The 24,349-nt window shown below is 34.5% G+C and overlaps 2 protein-coding genes across 2 annotated transcripts in view; both read left to right on the plus strand.

Annotated features, from left to right (window-relative positions):
- Positions 1 to 1,766: 1,766 nt before the first annotated feature.
- Positions 1,767 to 4,051, plus strand: LOC21410528 (syntaxin-52). Its single transcript, XM_024175447.1, has 5 exons — positions 1,767 to 1,984; positions 2,461 to 2,666; positions 2,749 to 2,849; positions 3,238 to 3,282; positions 3,926 to 4,051. Exons 1-5 carry the CDS (start codon positions 1,767 to 1,769, stop codon positions 4,049 to 4,051), a joined length of 696 nt encoding a protein of 231 aa, XP_024031215.1.
- A 9,746-nt stretch (positions 4,052 to 13,797) lies between these two features.
- LOC21410529 (exportin-7) overlaps positions 13,798 to 24,349 on the plus strand; it is a 31,877-nt gene continuing 21,325 nt past the window's right edge. Inside the window, exons 1-8 of the mRNA XM_024175305.1 lie at positions 13,798 to 14,173; positions 14,627 to 14,784; positions 15,172 to 15,234; positions 15,931 to 16,048; positions 16,158 to 16,267; positions 16,657 to 16,752; positions 17,345 to 17,468; positions 17,887 to 17,954. Coding sequence (XP_024031073.1) covers positions 13,933 to 14,173; positions 14,627 to 14,784; positions 15,172 to 15,234; positions 15,931 to 16,048; positions 16,158 to 16,267; positions 16,657 to 16,752; positions 17,345 to 17,468; positions 17,887 to 17,954 — 978 coding nt within the window. The 5' untranslated portion in view covers positions 13,798 to 13,932. The remainder of the gene's footprint in view (positions 14,174 to 14,626; positions 14,785 to 15,171; positions 15,235 to 15,930; positions 16,049 to 16,157; positions 16,268 to 16,656; positions 16,753 to 17,344; positions 17,469 to 17,886; positions 17,955 to 24,349) is intronic.

A 24,349-nucleotide genomic window follows, 5' to 3' on the forward strand; every position in this document is an offset into this window, starting at 1 on the left:
AATTTTTCATTTACGTTCTTTTTTGAGATTTTATATTTAGATGTTATATGCTTTTAATAATAATAATGATAATAATAATAATACTAATACGGTAACACACTAATTATTCCTTACGTGTATCACACGTACATTACAATTAGTATTATAAAAAATACAAAAAATAAGAATATATTTCGCGATAATACAAGATATTAAACTGATTTTATTTTATTTTTTTATAGATCGTGGTGTCAATATTGTTATCCTACTCGAATTCGAATTTGCATATTTTGTTAGAAACAAACAGACAAAGCCCCATAACATTATCACGCACCACAACTCAGCCGACGTCTCTCTCTGCAAAACAACGTTGCTCTGCCCAACTATCAATCCATTCCCCTGCATTGTCGGTTTCTATTATTTTTTCTCTCTATCATCAAAATCTGAAAGCAAAACCATAATAACACATAAAGAAAAAGGTAATGCATTTTTTTTTTTTTAGTTTTTTCCTTCGATCCTGGCACGTAATCTTGCTGATCTACCTTCCTATAAGTTGTTTTTAGAGAATAAGCGATGTTAGACTTGCATTGTAAGCAATGAATTTTATCAGCCGAAATTTCATAATTTAAGGAAATAAAAAAGAAAAACAATTAAACCGTAGTGTTCTTTTGAGTTTTTGTTTTGTTGTGTTTTTGTTTGTGGTTCTGGCTTTTGTCCTGTGCGTAATTGTCGTCTGTTTTATTTGTTCTGGACTTTTTTTGGTTGCCTTTTCCCCATTGATCGCACTCTTTTCCTCTAGAATATTACTAACATAATAATACAGCTGCTAAATTTTGTAACGATTTACTTCTTGGTAAATAATCTGCGTGTGTATTCTTGTGTGTGTGCGTGTGTGTGTGTGTGTATATATATATATATATATATATATATATATATATGTATTAGAGCAATTAGATATTAATTTTATTGTCACAAAATTTCATATATTCTAAATTTGATAATAATTTGGTTCCCCTACTCCCTAGGTTACTCTATTCATAATAATGGTTAAGAATTTGACTTCTTTTATTTCAGAGAGAATTATTCTGTCGAGTTTAGCCTTATTTCAAGTTTTGGCATTTGAAGTTGCCTTAACAGTTCAAGACAATGGTGTTAGAGTTACTGGTTGTGTTATTTGATTTAAAGGTAGCTTTTTTAAACTGATAAAAAGAATAATTGATCTTTGTGTTTAAATTGTAGTGATCCAATAATCTGTCTGGAATTGGCAAGTGAAAACTCCAAAAGCATACGAGTTAGAAGTTTATTTGATTAAGTTCCAACAACATGTTAAAAGATTGACCTTTTTTCTTTTCTTTTCTTGCACAATATTAAAAAGATTATGACAGTTAGAACTTACTTTTAAGCATATTGGTTTTTCTACTTAACTATGGTAAATGAATAAATTTTATAATACCAATTAGGAATAATTTGAATACTCATGAAAAGAATAGTTTTTTTTATTTAAGCCAAGATAGCTGTTGTAACCTTTTATAACTATTTTTGTCTCTATACATTTGTGGTGTGTGTTTATTATGTTTACATAAAGCATTAGTGCCTACAGGCTTAAATACTCAAATTTCTTGATGTTAGTTTGTTTGCACCGTCTTTTTTCTAGTTTTAGCTCCCACTTGTCTGTAAAAAGATTTTCTCTGATAAAATCACCCAAAATTAGAGCATGTAAAAACTTTTTGCTTTAGTATTTTATTTTTTTACCCAGTTTGAAGACAATGTGTTCATGATCAGCTGCAATGGCGTCTTCTTCTGACCCGTGGATGCGAGAACTCAGTGACGCATCAAAACTCGCGGATGAAGTCCGCGATATGATTTCTCAAAGGAGCTCATTGCTGCCCTCCGGACCACAAACGCAACGTCATATGTCTACAGCTCGGAGAAAGATGACAATACTGAGAACAAAGCTCGAGACTTTGCAATCACTTTTGTCTAAGCTCCCCAGCAAGCAGATACTGTAAGTATACTCAATTCCTTTTTCTTTTTCAGTTGAAGGAAATAAAGAATTTAGTATCCGGTGCAGAGGTCGAATCTGTAAATCCCTGTTCTCTTTAGCTAATTCTCTTTTGTTGACAAAAGAAAAAGAATAGATATTGAAATGCTATCAATAACTTTCTAGACACTGTTCATGTATTAACTGAATGTTTGAACTATCTTCGAGTGGAAAAAAGATGAATGTTGCTGTTATTTTGGTCATACATAGATTCAATTTAACACCCCAAAATAAGAAAATGTACTTATTTAATTCATTCTTGGACCCAACTCCTAAGGCACATCAATGCAATTTTGTGAATGAAGGTTGTATGTAAGTGTGAGAGCAACTTAGTGAGAAATTGATTAGTTTTTTTGGTTTTGATGCTTGCAACCTTATTTGGCTATTATTTTCACCCTTACCTTGTACTAATTTTGAGCGAGTCATTGTTAAGAATACAGATCGGCAAAGGAGACAAATCGACGCCGAGATATGCTCGATAAACTGAGTGTTCAAGCAGGCGAGATGGCTCCTACTCTCAACATGTCAATGTCTGCTGATAGAGATAACTTGTTTGGGCTCAACAGAAAACAGGATGATATGATGAAGAAAGCAAACGACTTGGACAACCATGGTCTTGTTAGCTTTCAAAGACAAATCATCAAAGGCATGTCGACTAATAACTGAATGTTGTTTTAGCAATTGGCTTGGACCAAGGAGATGTCTAATGTGTTTTTTACTCCCATCAGAACAAGATGAAGACTTTGCACAGTTAGAGGAGACAGTGGTTAGTACAAAACACATTGCATTGGCAGTGAATGAAGAGCTTGACCTACAAACCAGACTTCTGGTAGGTTCAATAGTTGATTTTTTTATATACACTTTTTTTTATTTTTTGCTAATTTTACATATTCATGCAAATTTTGTACTTACCACCCTTAGGATGGTGCAATGATTAAGATGTTTTTCCTTCTTCTCTTAGGATGGGTTCAGCATTCGATACTTTATAACTATGTAATATTGTGTTTATGTAATGGAAATGTTAAGCCCATGTATGAGTAGAAGTAGGTCTTGTCTTTTCTTTTCTATTAGTTGGCCCTAGGATGTGTTATAAATGAACTGGATAGAGGACGAGATGACACCAATAATTTCTTATTATTTTCAACAAAAAAATTCTACTGGCGGTCAAGTTTTGCGAACTCACTTAACTTCGATTTCACGATTTTCTCAATCTACAGGATAACTTGGATGAGCATGTGGATTCAACGAATTCACGCCTACAGGTTAGGCTTTAAGATCTTGCATTCTCTCCTAGCTTGAAATTGTTGAATTGAACTTGTATGCTAAATATGTTAACTTCCACCAGAAGAACAAAAGAGCCCAAGAAGTCGTGATAGAAGACCTGTTTGAGTTATTTAAGTTGTCAAATATATGAGAAATAAGATGCAAAATATTATTTAATGACATTGAAAAAAAAAGGAAGTGCTCAAAATATCAAAATTTCTTAAGTACCATTAGTGAACCTTCTTCTAGAACTACTTGATCGAAAAGACAGAATATTTTGGTCACATATGAGCGGAGCATTATTGCTAACCATTCTCAAAAATATTAAATAAATAAAAATAAAATAATGTGAAGGTGAATTGTTATATTTTGACCGACAAATGTCATTTTTTAATATTAATTGATATGAAAATTTTAAAAACATATAAAAGAAACACATATTAAAAAAATTGGGTTTAGTGTTGGCATCATTTTCCTTACTCTTTATTTAATATTCAATGTATCCTATAAATTGCAATTTGAAGTATCACTTTTTTATGTTTTTTTGGTATTGTTTCATCTTATTGTCATGTTATTTTGTTTCACTTCTTGAATTCGTTTATCTAGACAATCCAGCTCATTTAATTTTGATCTTTGAAGCAGAGAGTTCAGAGGAAATTGGCTGTGCTCAACAGAAAGACCAAAGGCGGGTGTTCTTGTTTAATCCTAATGGTCATTGCTATTGTGATTTTGATAATTTTAATATGTGCACTGATCAAATATTTGTAAATTGAAGCTTTTAGTCAAACCAACAGTGCAGTTTTACCCTTTTTTTTTCCTCGCTACCAATGAATATAGCAGTTAACATGTGATTCTATAGAAGTTTCAAGAACGGTTATTTTTTATTTTTTATTTTTTGGCTGGAAACAGAAGTTTCAAGAACGGTTGCTACTCGTAGCGTCCAATTAAATTTTAACATTTGGATAGAAAAATCATTTTTTAATATATGTTTGTTATTAAACTATACACACTATATTTGGTACAAATTAAACATTGAGTATAGCATATGTTACATTTTTTATATTTAGTTGCTACTTGTAAATGTGTGAATTTAATTTAAGTAATTGTAACATCACCATCTTTAAATTATTTAAAAATTAAAATTCATTTTTATATGTTTCAAAACTTATAATAATGTTTTCAAAACTTATAATAATGTTTTCAAAACTTATAATAGTGTTTTGAAACATATAAAAGTAAAACATATAAACTTCAAAACTTAAAATAATGTTTTGAAATATATAAAAGTGAAATTTTAATTTTTGGCAATGTTCAGTTTACTTATTCGAGTTGAGATCTGACTTTATGTGGGAGTTTTTAATTATAGTAAAAATACTAAATGTGACTTTTTGTAAGAATTTTTAACTTTAATAAAATTAGAATTGAAAACTCAAATGAACGAGACACGTATCTAGTGTGCAATCGAAATGTTGAGGGTGGTGTCAGCATGAATAACAAATGTATGATTAACCAAACCGACAACATTAATTATTTTGAAAATTTACTTTGAAGCTCTAGCAAATCATCTTTTAACGCTCTAGCAAATCATCATACATTACCAAATTACTTAGAAGCCTGATTAGCAAAAAATTACTTTGAAGCCTAGGATCGTTTGAAAATTTTGAAAGTATACTTTTAATTTTAAAATAATTTGGAAATATCTATATATCTATGAAATAAAAAAATAACATATCAACCAATAGTAATTAATTAATACTAAAATTTAGCATATGGTATACTGACGGCAACTTTTTTTATCAAATATTGCACATGCCAAATTTAATACCTAGAATAACATTGTGTTATTAGAGAATGATTTTCTTATTTCAATACTAAATTTTGGCACTGGGAAACTTTTTTTTTTTTTTTTTTGCTCGGAATTGGTACACTAATTTAACATTGCATTGGAATTGTTTTAAAATGAGTGATTGTTTTAATTGTAAAATTTAACATTTGGAACTTTTTTTTATTGAATTTAGCATTAATGTTGGAGAGGCCTGATATTGAATACTTTTAGAACCAAAAGGACCTTGTTAAGTAGTTCTAAGAGAAAGGGATTGGACGCTTTGACAAGTAAAAAAAAACCATTTTTTAAATTAACCCAAAAACAATTAGACGCTTTGACAATATTATGGATTTCTCTTCAATAATTCTTTCACGACATCCACACGAGTGGCCAAAAATTTGGACCCCTTTGTATAAAATTTTTCATAAATTGGTTTTTATTTTTTGTCCACTTGTTGATAAATTAATTTTTAGTAGAGAAATTATTGATTTAGTCATCTATAAGTACATTTTGTCCTTATTAAAAAAAACAGAGAGAGTCCATTCGACTTATAAAATTGGACAAAATTTAAATAGAAAAAGGCATTCTTTTTAAGAAAGTGCCGAAAATAAACATTCATCACAATTAGTGTTGTAAGTTCAAGCGGTAGGCTTCCCTGAAGCTTGAAAATTTTTGGGCTCGGCAGGCAGGCACCATTCGTCGCCCATCTACAGATTTTTGCCGGGCTCGGGCATCCCGAGGAAAAACTAACCCCGGCAGCTCGCCGCCGGTGGAGAAGCCGTGTAACACCCCTAGGTGGGGGTTATGCAATAAGATTAGAAATACAAGGGGCAAACGAAAATAAAAATAAAATATAACTCTCAAAATATAAACGATAAGTGCCTATGGGACTTTTAACGAAAATCTCATAATTAAAAATCACAAATCGACAAAACAAAATAAAACCAGAAATTCACAGTACAATGTAGCACCAAATAAAATACTTAAATGATACAACCATCATCAGTCACATCCCTGTCGAAAACAACCCAGTCAGAATCTTACATAATTTACGAAGAAGACCGAAAGAAGGGATAGGTCTCCAACATGTTGCGCACTGTGAAACGTCTACTCCTCGTCCAAAAGATTACACTGTACACCGCCTGGGAATGGGAAGAGAAAAGGGTTAGTATGGAATGCTCAGTAGGAGAACTATTACTCACTTTTAGTTTTATTTATTTATCCGAATTAAACCTGCATGGTTAGTAGTTTTTACGTTTTATGTATAATGAGTCAGATGATCAGTGTCGGTGAGATAACCCAATCCGTACGCTCATGACGAAAAACCCCCGAAGGGCGCGGTGATTCAGAGGCACTAATAGCAAAGAGCTCTACCTCGGTGTCCCTACTAGATCAGTTCTCGAACCACGGGCAAGGGTGAACTGTCGTTCCGAGCCCTCACCAAGACGCAACTACTGTACAATAACCTTGGGGATTCTCAACCCCGGAGAACGTCATCACCTCTCCACTCTTTTACCATTTCGGGTTCACACCCAGGGGTGGTGAACGGCCACACCTACTGTTAACACACTATCTCACTATCATGTCCAGTTTACATTTTCCTAGTCATGCTCTTGTGTCAGATTCTAAAATTATGTCAAATCTCTTGGCCACGATGTACACTACAGGACAGGCCCCTAAATGGTTTTGTTCAAGTCATATCGTATAACAGTAATAAAGAAGTTTAATATACAATTTCATTCTTCTCAAATTTAACAAAATTAATTTGAATTAAATAAAATTTCACAAAAGTTAAGTAATAAGACCCCTACCTCAAAACAGCTCGTCAATCGGAAGTCGGGAAGCTGAGAAACGAAGCTTCGCCGGAATCCGGCCACCGGCGGCGGTGGTGCGGCGGCGGAGCTTCCCGGAGAAGAATCCCGCGGCGGACTTGGGTCCTGCCCCCACTAAATCGATGGTTCTGAGTCTAATGGTGATGTCAATTTTATCAAATTCGGCCTCTAACCACTCGGATCGGGATCCTCAATTCCGGCCGCATTTCGAGCTTTGAATCTTTGTTTTTAAGCCACGGATCTTCAAAATTGATTGAGGGCTTTCATTACCTGTGAGATTCTGAGCATTTTGACACCAAGATCACGAGAATCCAATGGCTAGATCACCGGAATCATCCTCCCATTTATCTCACGGCGGCGACAGCTCGTTTTCGGGCAATACGGCGGCAGTGACCACGGCTGGTGGCCCAGAACGACTCACCGGCTCCCTCTGAAGCTAATGGACTGGGCGGTGTCGTTCACGACGTCCGGAGGAGGGAGATTCGAGGGCAGCGGCGATGGAAATCCAACCACCACGGGCGGCAGTGCTCCAGTCAGAATCAACCCGTGCTGCTGGTACGGTTTTCTTTGTCTCTGAGTCTATTGGGACCGGAATCACCTCGATCGGACACTGAACGATGAAGATATCATGATCGGAAGTTTGAGTGTTTTTCAAAAATTTGGCACGCGAGTGTGGCGTCATCCGGCGGAGTTGGCGGCTGGAAGACACCAATCCGGACTCAGCTCGACGAGATCTTTCCAATGAGCTGGGAGGTGTCAAAAATGGCGGAATCTAGCTGGAGGTGGGTCAGCCGTGCGTGGAGAAAGAGAGACAAAATTAAGAGAAAGAGGAAAAATGAGGGTTTCTGATTAGTGAGGATGAGGGATATGCCAAAATAGCACTAAATAACAAGTTGAGCATGCTAACTGTCAAAATCTTTACTTTTGACCCCCATATTTCTCCTAAATTTGAATTTTTGCCCAGATTTCTAAAATTTTTACGATTAAGTCCTTAAAAATTACAAATTGATCCCAAATAAATTTTGGATTTTACAAGCCGTGACTGCCGTCTGTCGAAATTTTTTTTGAATTTTCCTGCGTAACCCGAAGCCCTACCCGTTGCCCGAAAACCCCAAAACGGATAGGTTTTTTTTCTAATTTTGCCCGACCCAACCCGAATTCTTTGTGACCGTTAGCTCGAATTTTGAATGCAACGGTTCTATTTTGCCCGACCTGACCTGTCCGACCCCAATGGCTCTTTTTTTTTACCGTTGCCCGAACCCAACCCAACCTGAAAGTGTGTGTTACCGTTGGAACTGAAAATTTGACGGAAAATTTTTTTTTTCAGGCCAAAAAATTTTCTATAAATACCCCCTCTCCCCCAACCATTTTCCTCACCCAAAAACTCTCAACCTCTCTTAATTTCTCTCAAATCTCTCTTAATCTCGCTCAAATCTCTCTTAATCTCTCTTAATCTCTCTCAAAGTGCTCTCAATCTCTCTTATTTTTCATAATGGATTCTTCTGGTTATAGTGGTGATATTCCTGTTGATGCCCAATTCAACATCGAAGAATGGCAATTTCCTATTAATATTTTTCAAACGCAAGAATCACAAACTGCAGAAAGAGCTGTTGAGGAAACTGCAAATCTGAGCCCTGGTGGATATACTAGAGTTCGTGGACGTAATGGTGGGCGTGGAGGAGAGGCAAGCGGAAGTGTTAGTGCAAGTGTTACAAGTTCTAAGAAGAAATGCAAGCACACCTCAACAGTTTAGAAGCACTTTAATACATTCGAGGAGGTCGACAATAACGGTAATATTAAATACATAGCTCAATGCAAATATTGTGGTGATAAATTATAATGTAACACTATTCGCAGCACTACACACTTGTGAAGACACACTGAAAAGTGTCTTCAAAAGTAAGGAGGCGGACCTAATCTCCGCCAAACACAATTATCGTTTGACTGTCAAACCGGCGGTCTAACCACTTGAAAATATGATCCGCAAGTCAATCGTATGGAAATGGCACGATTAGTAACTACATTAGATCAACGACTTAGTTTTACCGAACAAAGGAATTAACAACATTATATTAAAATTGTACATAATTCTAATGCACAATTTTTTTCAAGAATTACTCTTAGGAAAAATGCATTAAAATTATATAAACAAGAAATGGAAGCATTAATCAACATTTTACACTCTACTAGTGGTTGCGTTGCGTTAACGACATATATTTAGTCCACCGTTGCCAATAAAGATTATTTAGCTATAACCGGACATTATTTTAAAGGTTTTGATTTAGATAAGAGAATATAAAGTTTTAAATGTATTATATGATCCCATACCGCCAATTTAATATATAATACAATTTTATCTGTCATTGATGAATATAGTTTAAGGGATAGAGTAATGGCTATAACATTAGATAATGCTACTGTAAATACTAGAGTAATAGAACTTTTTGAAAATGATTTAAGTTTATTCGGTAATAATGATATATTTCATCAACGTTGTGCATGCCATATAATTAATTTAATAGTAAAATCCGGTTTAAAATCAATGTCAGGTCATATTAAAAGAATTAGAGATAATATTGCATGGATTCAAGGTACTAATCAAAGAATACAAGATTGGTTTAGGTTTCTATAAGCATGTAATCAAAATCCTAAAGCATTAGCCTTAGATATGCCTGTAAGATGGAACTCCACTTATATAATGCTTGAACAATGCATCCCCTATAAAGATGCTATAACAAACTATGTTAGTACAAAATTAGGACCATGATTTATAGACCAAACTGATTGATAAATTGTCGAACTTTTGTATAACTTTTTAGGTAGATTTTACGAAATTACTTTAAAGCTTAGTCGAACATATTACCTAATGTCACCATTAGCGTTAGGAGATCTTTTAAGAATGACTATTTTATTTAGTGAATTTATGACACACAAGATTTTAAGAGTTTCTATCGCTTCTATGTAAAAGAAGTTCAAAAAATATTGGTCTAAATTACCAATGTTGTATGGTTTCGGTGTCATTTTTGATCCTAGATTAAAATTAGATGGTTTAGAAAGTGGATTAGACAACGTAGGTGACTTTTTAGATATCGACTGTTATGACCAATTTCTTATTATAAAGGAAAAAATATTATCTCTCTATAGCTTTTATGAAAGTAGGTTTAGAAACACACCTCGTGTAGAACAACCGCAACAACGAGACGACAATCCGCATTCATTCTTGAATGTTTCAGGTTGAAGAAGAAGAGGAAGACGACGACGATGACTCAAGGTCAAGAAGAATCTGGCAGTGGATCTTCATCAAGAGGTGGCAGCAACAACGGCTGCTTCAACGAGTTAATGGCGTACCTGAGTGAGGGCTTAGTTGTCGACAATAGTGAAATGTTTGATTTGGTTCAGTAGTGGAGGGCATGAGCATGAACTTGGCCAATCCTAACTCGACTGGTAATGGATATTTTTTCGATCTCAGTCTTCACTGTTTATCCGAACAAGCATTCAGTACGACTGGCTAAATACTTGAAGAACATATAAGCGCATTGCAACAGGACATTGTTGAAGCTTTGGTGTGCATTAAGGATTGGGATCATTCCAACCAACGCTTACACGATATAATTTCACCGGCAAGTCAATAATGGATCAATGAATTTAATAGATTAACTTTTAATTTTCAAGACGATCCTTCAGCTTTAAATTAAATTCTATTATTGTAATTTGTAAATATTTATTTACTTTGTACATTGTTATTGTAATCTTGTATAGACTTTGTAAGTTCGTCCCACAATGATTGCACTCTTATTTTCTTACTAAGTTTTTATCCCAATTGAGTTTTTCTTGGTAAGATTTTTAACGAGACAATCATGAATTACAAATTTAAATATTAATAAATAAATAATTTTTTTTATATAGATCGTGTTCATTTCAAATTTCAAATTGCAATATCCCTTATAATTTTTGTATAATTTTTACAATAAATAACTTAAAAATCATTTATATACATATCATATACAATTAATAAACAAAATTATATATAATATATATATATATAATAGTAATATATAAATATTTAAAAACATTCGGGCAACTCGGGCAGAGGGTTGCCCGATTGGGCTCGGGAAGCCAAAGCCCGTCCATAATGTTTCTCAGGTCGGGTCGGGCAGCCCAAAAATTAAGGATCAGGCGGGCTCAATCATCATGTAAAAATTCAAAATTTTTAATGATTACAAACGACTTGTCTAAAGTTTCAGCACTAATCACAATTCTCATTCTTGCTAAAAAGCTATTTCCAATAAGACGACAATACAATTCATAAATTACTTTTCCGAAAGGAAAACAAAAAAAAACAGCACAACTTTTTTTTATTGCTTGAAACGATAAATTACTTTTTAGAAAGGGGGAAAAAAAAAAAGAAAACACACTCACACAGGCGACAGCGTAATTTGAAACGATAAAAATTAAAAATATAACCCTTTTTCTGCTCAAGCGACAATAAACTTTCTGTGACTACAACGACATACCGTTTTGTCTTAGCAACAACTATAAGAGGAACACCATAGACAATGAAGCGTTTTCCACTCATCCATTATCGACAAGTCTTCCTCCGCTGTCTTGAAAGCAACGCCATAAATTCTCATCTCGTAAGCTTGCTCTTTTTTTTTTGTCATCGTCGATTAATTTCTTTTTACTCCTTAATTTCATCGTTTCTGCTAAACTTGTGCTTTTCCGATGGACAATAATCATTTTTGTAGTTCGATTCTGAAGTTCCGATACATTTCTCGGCCTATAAATTTGTTCATTCTTTACTTTTGTCGCTTTCATATTTGCGTGCTCTGCGTCAGCATTGCCGAGAAATGGAGTTTTTTGTGTATAAAACTATTCTGGTAAAAAATAGGGTTCTTCTGAGAATCTTTATTGGTCCAAGATGGGCTTATTAGGAGTCGGAAGGAGTTTTCTGATTTGTTTTAAACGAAATGGAAGAAAATCTAATCCACGATAATGCATAAACTTTGATTATATTAGTTTGAGGTTTTATAATTTTCCCTGAACTTTGGGTCCTATGGCAAATGTCCTTGAACTTCAAAATGTATATGTTCTGTTCCCCAAACTTATACTTTGTATCAGTTTCGGCCATGGGGTGTTGGGTGTTGGTTGGTTTGATCGCACAAGGTCTGGGGTTCGAACCACCTCATGGGCACCTACGTGCCAAAATTCATAGTTTCTTGCCTTCTAAAGATTGTAGGTTTTTGACAGAGGCTCCAGTATCAAACTTGAGAGTTCGGGGATTTTTGAATGTAAATAAATAAATTGCATCAGTTTGGTTTGTTTTTTTTGTTAGATTTATTTGACAGACTTGATATGAAACACGCAGTGATAATGCATGTTTTTAGCTACTATGTGGATTAGCAAGATTGGTTTGTCTGAAAGATCTAGGCTGTTGTAAAATTGAGGTAACGTATAACTAGGTTGTCAAACGTTCAACTTAGTGCTTATTGAGGAAAATAAATTTTTCAGCATCTTGTACCTTTGATATGAAGATTGTAGTTTGTATGAGCAGAACTCATACTTTTGTTCGTTTTCCTTTTATTATTATTATTTTTTTGATTATGAAGGCTAGGAATTTAATGCTCAATTTCCTATATGGGGGGTTTTGTTAGTGGAATCTATTCCGGAACTTCTTGTGGTTCCTTATTTGGTTTGGATTTTTACCTTTTTCAGTTCTCCTCTCACAATTTATTTCAATTAATTTCGTCATTTGTGCGATAGGATTGGATTTTTGCTATCATTTCTTAAATAAGATGTGCGCACTATTTTGGAAACTACTATATGAGCCATGCTGATATTTTATATACTATACATTGCACTCCAATTTACAATACTAGTTTGATACAGTTGGTTTTTTTTTTCCCAATTCATAGTTAGAGTTCGCTCCTCTTCTCTGTTATGGTCACGTGATATGTAATATTTCCTACGACTTGTTTTTGTGTTCTTGGATATTTGGCAATGTAGAAAAGGTAAGTGCAAGTTGTGAAGGATGCGAGCTTCAAATGTGGTAGTTTTGATGATCAACAAATCAAAATGTGGGGCAGCTTGATACACTGATAGAGTTTGGTTGTTTAAATAAGTGCCTACAGTGAGGATTCTTATTTCAAGTGATACTAGTTTCTTATCAAGAAAAAAAAAAGCATTGCACATAGTAAATGCTGGGGTGCGCTAAAGTTCAGTACAGAGCATTGCATGATTAGGTATTGTGGAAGACAAAATCCAGAAACATTTGACAATACCAATAAGCTACTTGAGTAGAAAAAAACTACCTTAAGATGAAATATTGAAAAGGAAAGTGTGTATTGCTAGAAAGAGGACAATGTTATACTTGAATAATGAAGATATCCGAGGGAAGAGGAAAATTTGAAATTCATTTCAGAAATGAAGTGCATATTGATGGAAATATCTGATCCGGTTACACTGAAACATTATAAAAAATTCTTTTCTTGAATGACAAAAATTTTTTTTTTTTTTTTTTTTTTTGAATTTCATCTCGTTTCCAGAGTTGTGAGCAATCTTGAAATACAATTATGACTTTTCAAGTATCGTTTGACATTTCTTTTTATCTCAGGACCAGTGCTGCCATTTTTTCTTGAACCAGTATGCCTGAAGGTTTGCTGATGACAAGTTGCTCGACATTTTATCTGGATTTCCTTGTATTTGTAGTGTCTCTTGTAATCGTAGCAATTTGAGATTTTTAAAATACTGTTGTATATGTCTGTAAACAGCAAACATTCTATTCTAGTACATTAATTCTTCAGCTTCAACTACTAAATAAATTCTAAGACTTGAACTTATCCCTTCATATTCTAGTTTTTTTGCCTTCTAAATATATTACTTCAATCTGATGAAAAACTTGTAGATATTTATTCATCTATGTGTGAGGGGGGGAAGAATTGACTTTGTTGGGGAATTCTTGATCACCATCCGGAAACAATTCTTAGGCTTTGACAATGGAGAGCTTGGCGCAGCTAGAAGCATTGTGTGAAAGGCTATACAATTCACAGAACTCTATCGAACGAGCTCATGCTGAAAGAACTCTCAAGTGCTTTTCAACAAATGCTGACTATATTTCTCAATGCCAATACATTCTTGACAATGCATCAAGCCCATATGCATTGATGATGGCTAGTTCAAGCTTGTTGAAGCAAGTGACAGATCAGAGCCTCCCTTTGCAACTCCGGCTTGATATTCGTAATATTCTTGTTGCTTGCAGATAAAATATGTCCTTGAATATTCTAGTAAAACACGTTTTGGCTTCTATGCTCTGTGGAAGCCTGATTTTGCATTTATTTGCTATTGTATATATGGAATAAGATGTTTTAAATATTTAATGCAGTCCTCTTACTTATTTTTCTCTATGCTTATACTAGTTTTTTCATATTGTACCATTTTAGTTTCTATGATAAGGCATATATCAATGAGCTGCAAAGGATGAGGCCTGTTGTGGCTTAAACCTTCTAGTCCCCCTTTGATATATGATTATACTTTGTCACTTCTTCATTTGCAATAGCTTCTCATTGTTTACAAATGAATATGTTTGGTTGTTGAAATGTTGATTACTCCTCGGTCACCTTTTCCAATTTTTTTTTTCTACCACATTTTCTTTGTTCTTTCAAAATTGATCTAACTGCACTTCATCTGAAGGAAACTATCTTATAAGCTATCTGGATACAAGAGGAGCTAAGTTGGAGCCTTTTGTGATTGGATCCCTGATCCAACTCTTTTGTCGAGTTACAAAGTTTGGATGGTTTGATGATGATAGATTCAGAGAGGTAGTTAAAGAGATGAACTTCTTAAGTCAGGTGAAATGATTTTTTTCTCAGAATTGCTTTTTCTGCAATTATGCTTCTCATTTCTCTTGTTATGTCATATCTTTGTCCAGATCTGTTTTATTTTATTTGTGTTCTTTTTAATACACGTTTCATTGCATAGGTCTTTTCATGTTCTTCATTTTTCCCTGCAAAAAATAGAATCACTATAATTTCTGAGGCCTTTGATCATTTTTGCTACTATCTATATGCATCGCTTTCTTGCTTCTCTCTTGAGAGGTTTGAATGATTAAACGTCTTGGTATGCATTGATTTGTTACATCCATTTCCTTTCAGGTTAAGAATTTAGGACGAATGTTTTTGTAGATTTATTTATCTAATCTTAAAGAAGAATGCTTACTTACAAACCAAGTTTGCCAGGCACCATGTCACTATGCCATTGACTTGAAGATACTGAATCAGCTTGTTTCTGAGATGAATCAGGTTAGCATCATATACATTGTGCATATATATGTGTGTATATATATATATGTACGTATATATTGTATTACATGGCACCATTTTGGGCTGCATGCTCGTAGGACTTCCCTTTTCTCTGATTTTTTTAAACTATTAGAATGTTCTTTAGATGCGGTTTAAGTAACTCTATCATACTCTTGATGATTTTTTTTTTTTTTGGTATTACTTTAGAATATAGCGTTTGTGTTTAGTTATCCCAAGCATTTCTTTTTCTCTATCCTGCATCAGTTATGAGATGTTTGGTTCATGGATTAGAATCATGAGATTAGAACCATTTTCGATTTACGTGTATTTTTTGTGAGAGAAAACACTGTAGCAAACCACGAATCATGATTCAAATCGGGGTACGAATCCCCCAACCAAACAACTCCTTAGAGACTATTGAAATATTTGCATAGAGTGTGCAGGATTGTACTCTTTCGCATTTATGGAGTTGATCCTAACATACGTGAAAAAGTAGAGGTAGCATTGTGTTGAGTAGTGAAAAATGCTTAATTTGCAACAAAAACAATAGACAAATATAAGAAACTGTCTCCTTATGTGTCATGTATTCAAAATTTTCTAATTGCATAGAGTTTCTATTTATCTAATGTTTTCTTTATAGAAAGTTTATCCCAAATTCTATGTTTTTCACATATTTTCTTGCCTATAATTTATCAGCCACATCCTGGATTATCTGTATCTCGCCAACGTAGGATAGCTAGCATTTTCAGGGAGCAATCACTTCTTCAAATTTTCCAGATATCCATAAGTTCACTGCATCAGTTAAAAAATGATGGTAGGTTGACACACTCATAAGTTTTCATTAATTGATAAAGTTAAATGTATATATAATACATTTTTCTTATTTGCTATTGCCAACATTTATGTGTTGACCAAGGATTCAGTTGAAAGTAAGTTGCAGGAATTGGCTCTCTCACTTTCCCTCAGTTGTTTGTCATTTGATTTTCTGGGGACTTCATTTGATGAAAGTTCAGATGAGATTGGTACTGTTCAGGTATAATGATAAAGAATAATTACATTGACTTTTACTTGAATTTTGAATATATATATTGTAGGAAATTAGAAGATTTTATCTTTTCAGTTTTTGAATTAAAGAGCCAAATCCCTTAGTTTGGGATTAGGATCCTAGGAGATAGGGAATTCCGGTTTTTCTAGATAAACACCGGATCTAGATAGATTTAGATAAGATAAGAGCTTATTTGAATTTCTATGAGTTGTCAAGGGTACTTGGTATCCTATAAATTAGGTTTACGTTACACTAATAATAATAAGAAAAAAAGGAAGTTTTTCCCTTCAAAACCTTCATATATATATATATATATATATATATTTTTTTTTTCTGTGCTCTTGGTTAGAATTTTTTTTTTGTCTCTGGATGTACAGATTCCTACTTCTTGGAGGCCAATCCTTGAGGAGCCTTCAACACTACAAATCTTTTTTGATTATTACGCAATTAGTCAAAGTCATTTTTCAAAGGAGGTTTGTAATGTTTGTTCCTTTGTTAGAAATCATAATTTTATTGTAGTTTTGTGGATTCAAATCATACTTGCTTGCATCAACTTACATGACAATTCATTTTAGTGATAAATCATCTTGGTTGGCAAGAGTGCAAATACCCCTGTCGTGATTTTAGGATTTCCTTATCAATTCACTTGTATACCTTTTGAGACTTGTTTAGTTAGTACAGTGTTGAAACCCATCTCTCTCTTCCTCTCAATTATATATCATCTTAAGTTTCTTCCCCCTTTTTTTAGGGTTAATGTCATTACTGGTACCCCTTTTTTCTTTTGGATGAGAACTGGGAAATTTGCTAAGAACAACAAAGTGTAAACAAGGAGAAGAACCTAAAAGGCTAAAACACAGGAGAAAACAAAGTGATTTAAGTAATATTTTCACAATTACAGAAATCATAACAAAAGGGAGATTCTTAAACAGTTAAACTATTAATTCGTTCCTCCTGGACTATCCCTAAACTGTTATTCCTTGTTTACAATTGTCTTTGACTTTCGTTCAATTTGTTCGTAGTCTTTATTAGCTTATCAATTCAGGGCTTCTTAAAATTTTACTCCAGGCACTGGAGTGCTTGTTACGTCTAGCTTCAGTAAGGAGATCAATATTTACAAATGATTCTTCTCGAGTTAAGTTTTTGTCTCACATAATGATGGGAACCAAAGAAATTCTACAAACTGGAAGAGGTAAACTGAAATGAGTTTGCTCTTACATTGTTTAAGATTATTCTATGTTTGCCACTGGTTTTGGATGTGTGTGCGCGCGCGCGTGCGCTCTTTGTAAGATAAGCTGTGAAGAATCTCTGCTCGTTTACTCTTTATCTGGAAACTTTTAATTAAGTTTTATATCTAATTATTGTTGATTCTATTCTATGTCTATGTTGATTTTTTTTTTATTTTTTATTTTTTTACAGTCTTCTAAAATAAATCAGATAATGAAAAACATCTTTTTTACATTTCACCATACAATATACATCCCTGCATACAAAGTGATAATTTTTATATTACTTCTAACTTATTTTACTGTTTTGTTTAGATGCACTTTTGGTAAATCAATTTTAACATACTCACAATGAAATTGGTTCTGATATTTTGCTGGAAACAGGTCTCTCTGATCACGATAACTATCATGTTTTTTGTCGCTTGCTTGCCCGCTTCAAAATTAATTTTCAGGTTAGTCTGACCTATTCATTATTTCAGAATCATTGGCTTTTACTGTTTACTTGTAAATTATATTTTCCTATCTAGTTGAATAAATATCGATCTTTAAATATTTTCCTATCTACTTGCTATGAATGGACTTCTTGTACCCTGTTGTATTCCTTTTCTTCCTTTATTAATAAAATTTTGTTGTTTCTTATTGAAAAAAAAAAAAATCTAGTGCTTCAATTATCTAGTTAAAGGAGTTTTTAGCTGCTATTAGTTGAAATTTTTGTATTCTATTGAAAAGAAACGAGAACTATGATGATGCTTGCAGTCACTAAAAATTCATTATTGTCATATTCAGTGTATGTTTTACTTGATCACTACTTGCCAAAATTTCTTCTGTTTAAGAGGTGACAAGGGCTCGGCTCGTTTATGTAGCTGATAACAAACTTATATAATGGCGTTCTAAAAAATATTCTAGACATTGAACAGGAAATAAGTATATATATACATACATACACATATATATATATATATATGTATATTGGTAAACTTGCATTAATAAGAGAAAATAGGTACAAAAGGGGACAAGGGTCCGCCAGAAGGGAAAAAGAAGCAAAACTAGAGGGTCTGAACAAGAATACCCTAAAAACTAACTAATCATTGCAAAATAATATCCCACCCCCTTTAATAAGTATGAAAATGAATACACAGTAAAACCTTTAGTTTGAGAAATCCATAATGCTACCCAATATTGAATTCTGTCCCAAAGCTCAATGCTATTTCCTTGCACATCTTAAAAAATTCACTATTTCTTTCAAGCCACACCGTCCATGTAACTGTGAGGACAATTGCGTTCTAAGGCCTTCTTTTTGTATTGTCACTTTCAAACATCAAATCACTGCCAAACAACTCCACAATACTATTTGATGGAACACAAGCAATGCCAAATTCTTGCAAAACATGATGCCAAATACTCAACGAAAGGGATTAATGGAGGAAGAGATGATCTAGCGACTCAGCAGCATTTCTGCAAAGAACACACCAGCCAAGAGATAGGTAAAGGTAGGGCTTCCTCCTTTGCAACAAATCCTGAGTGTTAAGTTTACTTGACTCAGGCAACCAATTAAAGATATGGACTTTAGTAGGAATGAAGATTTTCCAAATGAAATGATTTAGGTTAAAAGAGGGATATGAATAACAATCAATTAGAGACTTAAAGAAAGATTTGCAAGAAACCAAATCTGAGCCCTCTAAATACCACAACCACCTTTCAAGAATAAATTCGCTCAATCTCACCCCTCTAAACAACTTAACAGCTCCACAATTTCACCCATCTCTCTCTCTCAGTAGGATCCCTCCTAAAATGAAAATTCCAGGAATTATTACTTCTTTTTTTTTTTTTTTTTTTTTTTTTTTTTTTTTTTTTTTATAAAAAACAAGAGAATATTATTAAAAAAAGGAAAAAAGAACAGCAGAGGACAAGGAGTCCACCAAAGCAGAACAAACTAAAAGAGAAAAACTAGCAACACAAAACTACAGAAGGGCTAAATCCCACCCTCTAAGTAAGTCTGAAAAGGAAAACGCATTGAAGCCTTTAACATGAGACAACAACAATGCCATAGAATCTAATTCTGTCCCAAGCTACAAAAACATCTCCCTCTAAATCTTTAAAAATTCGGTTGTTCCTCTCTAACCAAATAGCCCAGGAATTATTACTCATGACATCCATAGTGTAAAAGGACGGATTGAAGCATCATGAAGAGATGAAATTCTATAGAGGTTCAAAAAACAGATTGAGAAGGCTCCCCTTCTCTTCAGCCATCCTCCCAAAATCTAAATCTCCCCTCATCTCCCACTTTGACATTAATACGAGCTTTAAATTCAATATGTAGAGCTTGTCTTGCCTTCTAAGGGCTTCTATGACTCCTCTGACACCCGCCGCTGATTCTCACTCCCTAAATCCTGTCACGTATATTCCTTTTATGACACGACACCACAACACTCACCCTTCCTCGAAAATCTCCAAAGCCACTTTGAGAGTAAGGCTTCATTACGGAGAATCTGAGTTGCCAATCTCCAAACCGTCATTCTCTTTAGGTACCAAACCTGTTCCCATGCCATCAGATGATCGAAGATTGAACTGTCACACTGCTGCAACGCCTTTTGGAACTCTAAAAATTAACGGAAAATAAATCAGTAAAGATAAACCTGATTTAATTAATGTCAATCTCCCTCCACAGGACGAAAACAATCTCTTTCATCCATCAAGTCTCCTAGCCACTTTCGACACAACTGGCTCCCAAAATGCAGATCTAAGAGTATTTCGGCCAAGGTATTTAACTGGCCATGATCCCACCGAACACCCTACAAGGTTAGCAAGTCTTCCCACTACCTCTGCCTCAAGATTGATGCCAAAATTATGCTTTACCCACATTAATCTTAAGACCGGATGCAAAGCAAAGTGCATCAAGGATAGTCATTAATGATTGAAGATTTGCTTCCTCTCCCTCAATGAAGAATAAAGTGTCATCTGCAAATTGCAAATGAGAGATCCTAATTCTCTCCTCGCCAACTTCCGAACCTCGCAACAAATCTTGACATATGGCTTTATCCACTAATCTCCCTGATGCATTTGCCATCAAAGTGAATAGGAATGGGGACAACAGATCACCCTGTCTTAAACCTCCCGAGTGCCTAAATTTACCCCTCGGTCTACCATTTATTAACACCAAAAAGGACACTGACTTCAAGCAACCTCTAATCCAACTTCTCCATTTGACGCTGAACCTCTTCTTTTGCCGCACAAAATCCAAAAAATCCCATTCCACATGGTCCTAAGCCTTCTCAAAATCAATTTTGAGGACTACCCCTTCCTTACCTTTTGCTCAATAATCCTCCACCACCTCATTAGCAATGAGAGCAACATCCAATATTTGTCTTCTGGCAACAAAAGCCCTTGAGTCTTTGAAATCGTGCTATCCAAAATGTTTTTTAACCGAGAGACTAGAACCTTAGAGATAATCTTGTACAAACTAGTAACAAGGCTGATTGGCCTACAATCACAAACTTTACATGAATTTATCTTCTTAGGTATAAGAGCAATATATGTCTTATTAGTTATATAAAGCTCTCCAAGCACCTCCGAGAGCTCATCTTTCACAATTTCCCAGCATTATTGCAAAAGTGCCATTGTGTATCGATTGGGTCCGAGAGATTTATTACCATCACATTCAAAAACTGCCATCTTGACTTCTTCCTCTTCAAATGGCTTCTCCAAATCTGCTGCTTCTATTTCCAAAATTGGGCACCAAGCCAATACTTCTATACCACAAATCCGACTATTGGATGAAGTGTATAGCTTCCTGAAAAAAATGACAGATTTTGTGCAGGAAAGCATAAAACTTACATGCCGTTGAAGCAATCTAGACCAATCTTCATTTTAAGTTAGACATTTTCTCTTTATTAGAATATATCACTGACAATGTCAGTCTACCTCCCAAGTCCCAATGGCTAAAGCTTTTTGAAGAATTGGGTTCCTAACACGGTGTTAGAGCTATTGGTTTTTGAGTTCAGGTACCTCCAACTATACTTTCCGAGTAGTCTTTCCTTTGGAATAATCTAATAGTAACTTCTCAGGGAATTAGTTTATTCAACATTCCTTTTTATTTATTTATTTATTTATTTATTTTCCTCTTTTTTCCCTGAATCTGCGGCTGTTTGGTTAGAACGGAACAGCAGAATTTTAAGGATATAGAGCGAGATGTTAATGAGGTTTGGGATAGAATCAAGTTTTGGGTTGCTTTATGGATTTCCCAAGTTAAAGGCTTCAATACATTTTCTGTTGAGGATTTATTAAGAGGATGTGATTCTAATTGAGTTTTTAGGCTTTTGGTTCTGTTTTTGTCATTTTGTTCAGGTGGACTCCTTGTCCCCTGATGTTCAACTTTCCTTTCATTAATAGAATTCTCTCGTTTCTTTTATATATATATCCAGGATCTTAAGGTTTATTTGATCTATTACTGTTTTTGGCCGTGAAAGGAAAAGAATGCCTTCAGGCTGAGAACGGCGACTAATCTATTTGTAATTGTATTATATGATTCATATCACTTATGACTAAGACAATGTTACCAAAGAATTTTTTCTTAGTGTCTATGTATTCCTTATGTTACAACTCTTGGGTAGAACTCATCCCCAAAAGTTAGTTTATAGGGAGAGGGTGTCCAAGTGGTTATAAACCCACATGCTAAGCCCATACTTTAGTAATGTGAGACTCAACCAGGATCCTAACATAGAGTTGTCAAGCCGTCACGGCCCTTCTAACGCCAGGCCCGTTAAGGGCCTGGGCCGTGCTTGGGACGACCTTGCACAGTGCAAGGCCGGGCCTGAGGAGAAATCCTCAGGCCCGGCATTGGCCCTCGGCCCTAGTCCATAAGGGCCAGGGACGGGCCCGGGCCCTTCACGGGCTGGCCCTGGCCCTTTTAATTTTTTTTTTCAATGTTTAATTAAAAAAAAGAAAATATATCATATGCCTCCAAAAGATGTGATTTTATTGAATTGAGATAATATGAATAAGTACACATAAATGACTGCTCGTTAAAAATGTTGCCAAGTAAAACTCGCGGGGAGATCGGGACAAAACCTTAGCGAAGGAAAAAAGAGTGCAGTATTCTTTGATAAGTAAATTACAAAACCTAAGTGCTTTTAAAAGATTCTGTTATTTCTAAGTTAGAAAAATAATCTTGAATTGAATCATCCGTATAGTTTTGTTTTCGTCTTCTAGCATCTTACCAGTCTTTGATGCACATTAGCCCATCCAAGAAATCCAGATAATTCTGCTTCTCTTCTCGTTAAGAATTCAGTTGCTTGCACTAAATGCTTACTCCGATGCTACCATTGACACCGGAGTTGTCAGAATGTCATGGGCTATTATGGACAATGTTAGAAAACGATCAGTCTTGCTCCACCACTGTAAGATATCTAGTTTGTCGTCATCGATTACAAAATTTGATTCAAAATATTTTACCAGTTCGGTAGACGCTTGTGTTGATGACGATGCTGACGTTTTCTCTTTCTTCTTTAAGAAACTCCACGACGAGCCTTTGGACCTCGAATTGCTAGTTGACGTCGAAGTTATCTGTTCTTTTTGACTTGTTTCGTATTTTGCTTCATACAAACCAAATAATTTTCTAACATTTTCTTAGCATCAGTAATAGTTAGTAGCATATCAATACCTAAATTTTCTGCCGTAGCAGTCATCAAAGATTTAGTCTCATCTATTCTGCACCTAGGATCTAAAATGGTTGCCAATGTATATAACATAGGGCAACCAGACCAATAATTTTTAAATTTAGTTTCCATTAGCTTAGCTATGTTCCAAATAGTTCAGTATCCCTATAAAAAGAAAATGTTTCCGAAATATTAAAGAGTTGATGCAAAGCTAAATGTGTAGTAGGATAATAAATTTCAGAAAGTAATTTAGTAGCATTGTAGAAAACTTCTAGAAATTTAAAAAAGTACTTACCAATCTTCCAATCTGTATCGAAAATTAAAAGCTGATCTTTCTTACTATTCACTTATGTTGTGATGAGCTGTTGATATGGGAGTGCAGCTTTCAACATTAAATAGGTGGAGTTCTACCTATGTCTCACGTCAGTTGGGAACTTTCTTGGGCGCATCTGACTATTCTTGCAATATTGTTTGAATTCTTGGAGCCGAGCTTCAGAATTAAATATGAAGGATAAAGATTCTCTAATATTTGCTAGATTAGAGGAAATATGTTCAATTCCTGCTTGAACTACTAAATTTATTATGTGACACGTACACCATTGATGAAAAATTTTCCCCCAAAAGCTGGTTTCAAACTACGTTTAAACATGTTAATTGCAGCCGTGTTAGCTGACGCATTATCAAAAGTAATAGTTAAAACTTTATCTTCTATCCCATAAAACCCAAAAATATCAATTATTATTCTAAAAATAGCATTTGCGTTATGAGGAAATTGACATAAACGAAAACCTATTATTCTCTTTTGTAAAACCCATTCATTGTTAATAATGCGCCGTGACACATAAATATTCAGTTTTATTACACCTCTCCCAAAGATCAGAAGTACAAGATATAGTAGCATTAAAAGACCAAAAATTATCAACTAGAGATTGTCTCATTGTATAAAACACTTTCATGCAATCAGAACGAGTTGTGCTTCTACTTACCCGTTTAAATTGCGGGTAGAAGGCCATCTGTATGAATTCTTCGAACGCCGCATCATTTGCAAAAGAAAGAGGTAATTCGGTACTAGCTAAAAATTTAGCTAGTGCCTCACGAGCACGTTGTTCATCGTATGTAAAATTTTACAACCCTTGTGATGTGAGTGATAATGTTTATTGGTGGGAGTCCACACTCCCACATTGGTGCAACGG

This window comes from Morus notabilis, unplaced genomic scaffold (assembly GCF_000414095.1).
Source record: "Morus notabilis unplaced genomic scaffold, ASM41409v2 Scaffold78, whole genome shotgun sequence".
Taxonomy (NCBI): domain Eukaryota; kingdom Viridiplantae; phylum Streptophyta; class Magnoliopsida; order Rosales; family Moraceae; genus Morus; species Morus notabilis.

What these genes read in the sequence shown, in the direction of transcription:
- LOC21410528 (XM_024175447.1), top strand. Translation starts at nt 1,767, where the DNA reads ATGGCGTCTTCTTCTGACCCGTGGATGCGAGAACTCAGTGACGCATCA. An exon ending in CTCCCCAGCAAGCAGATACT is followed by an intron (nt 1,985 to 2,460) that starts GTAAGTATACTC and finishes TTAAGAATACAG; the next exon opens with ATCGGCAAAGGAGACAAATC. An exon ending in TCAAAGACAAATCATCAAAG is followed by an intron (nt 2,667 to 2,748) that starts GCATGTCGACTA and finishes TACTCCCATCAG; the next exon opens with AACAAGATGAAGACTTTGCA.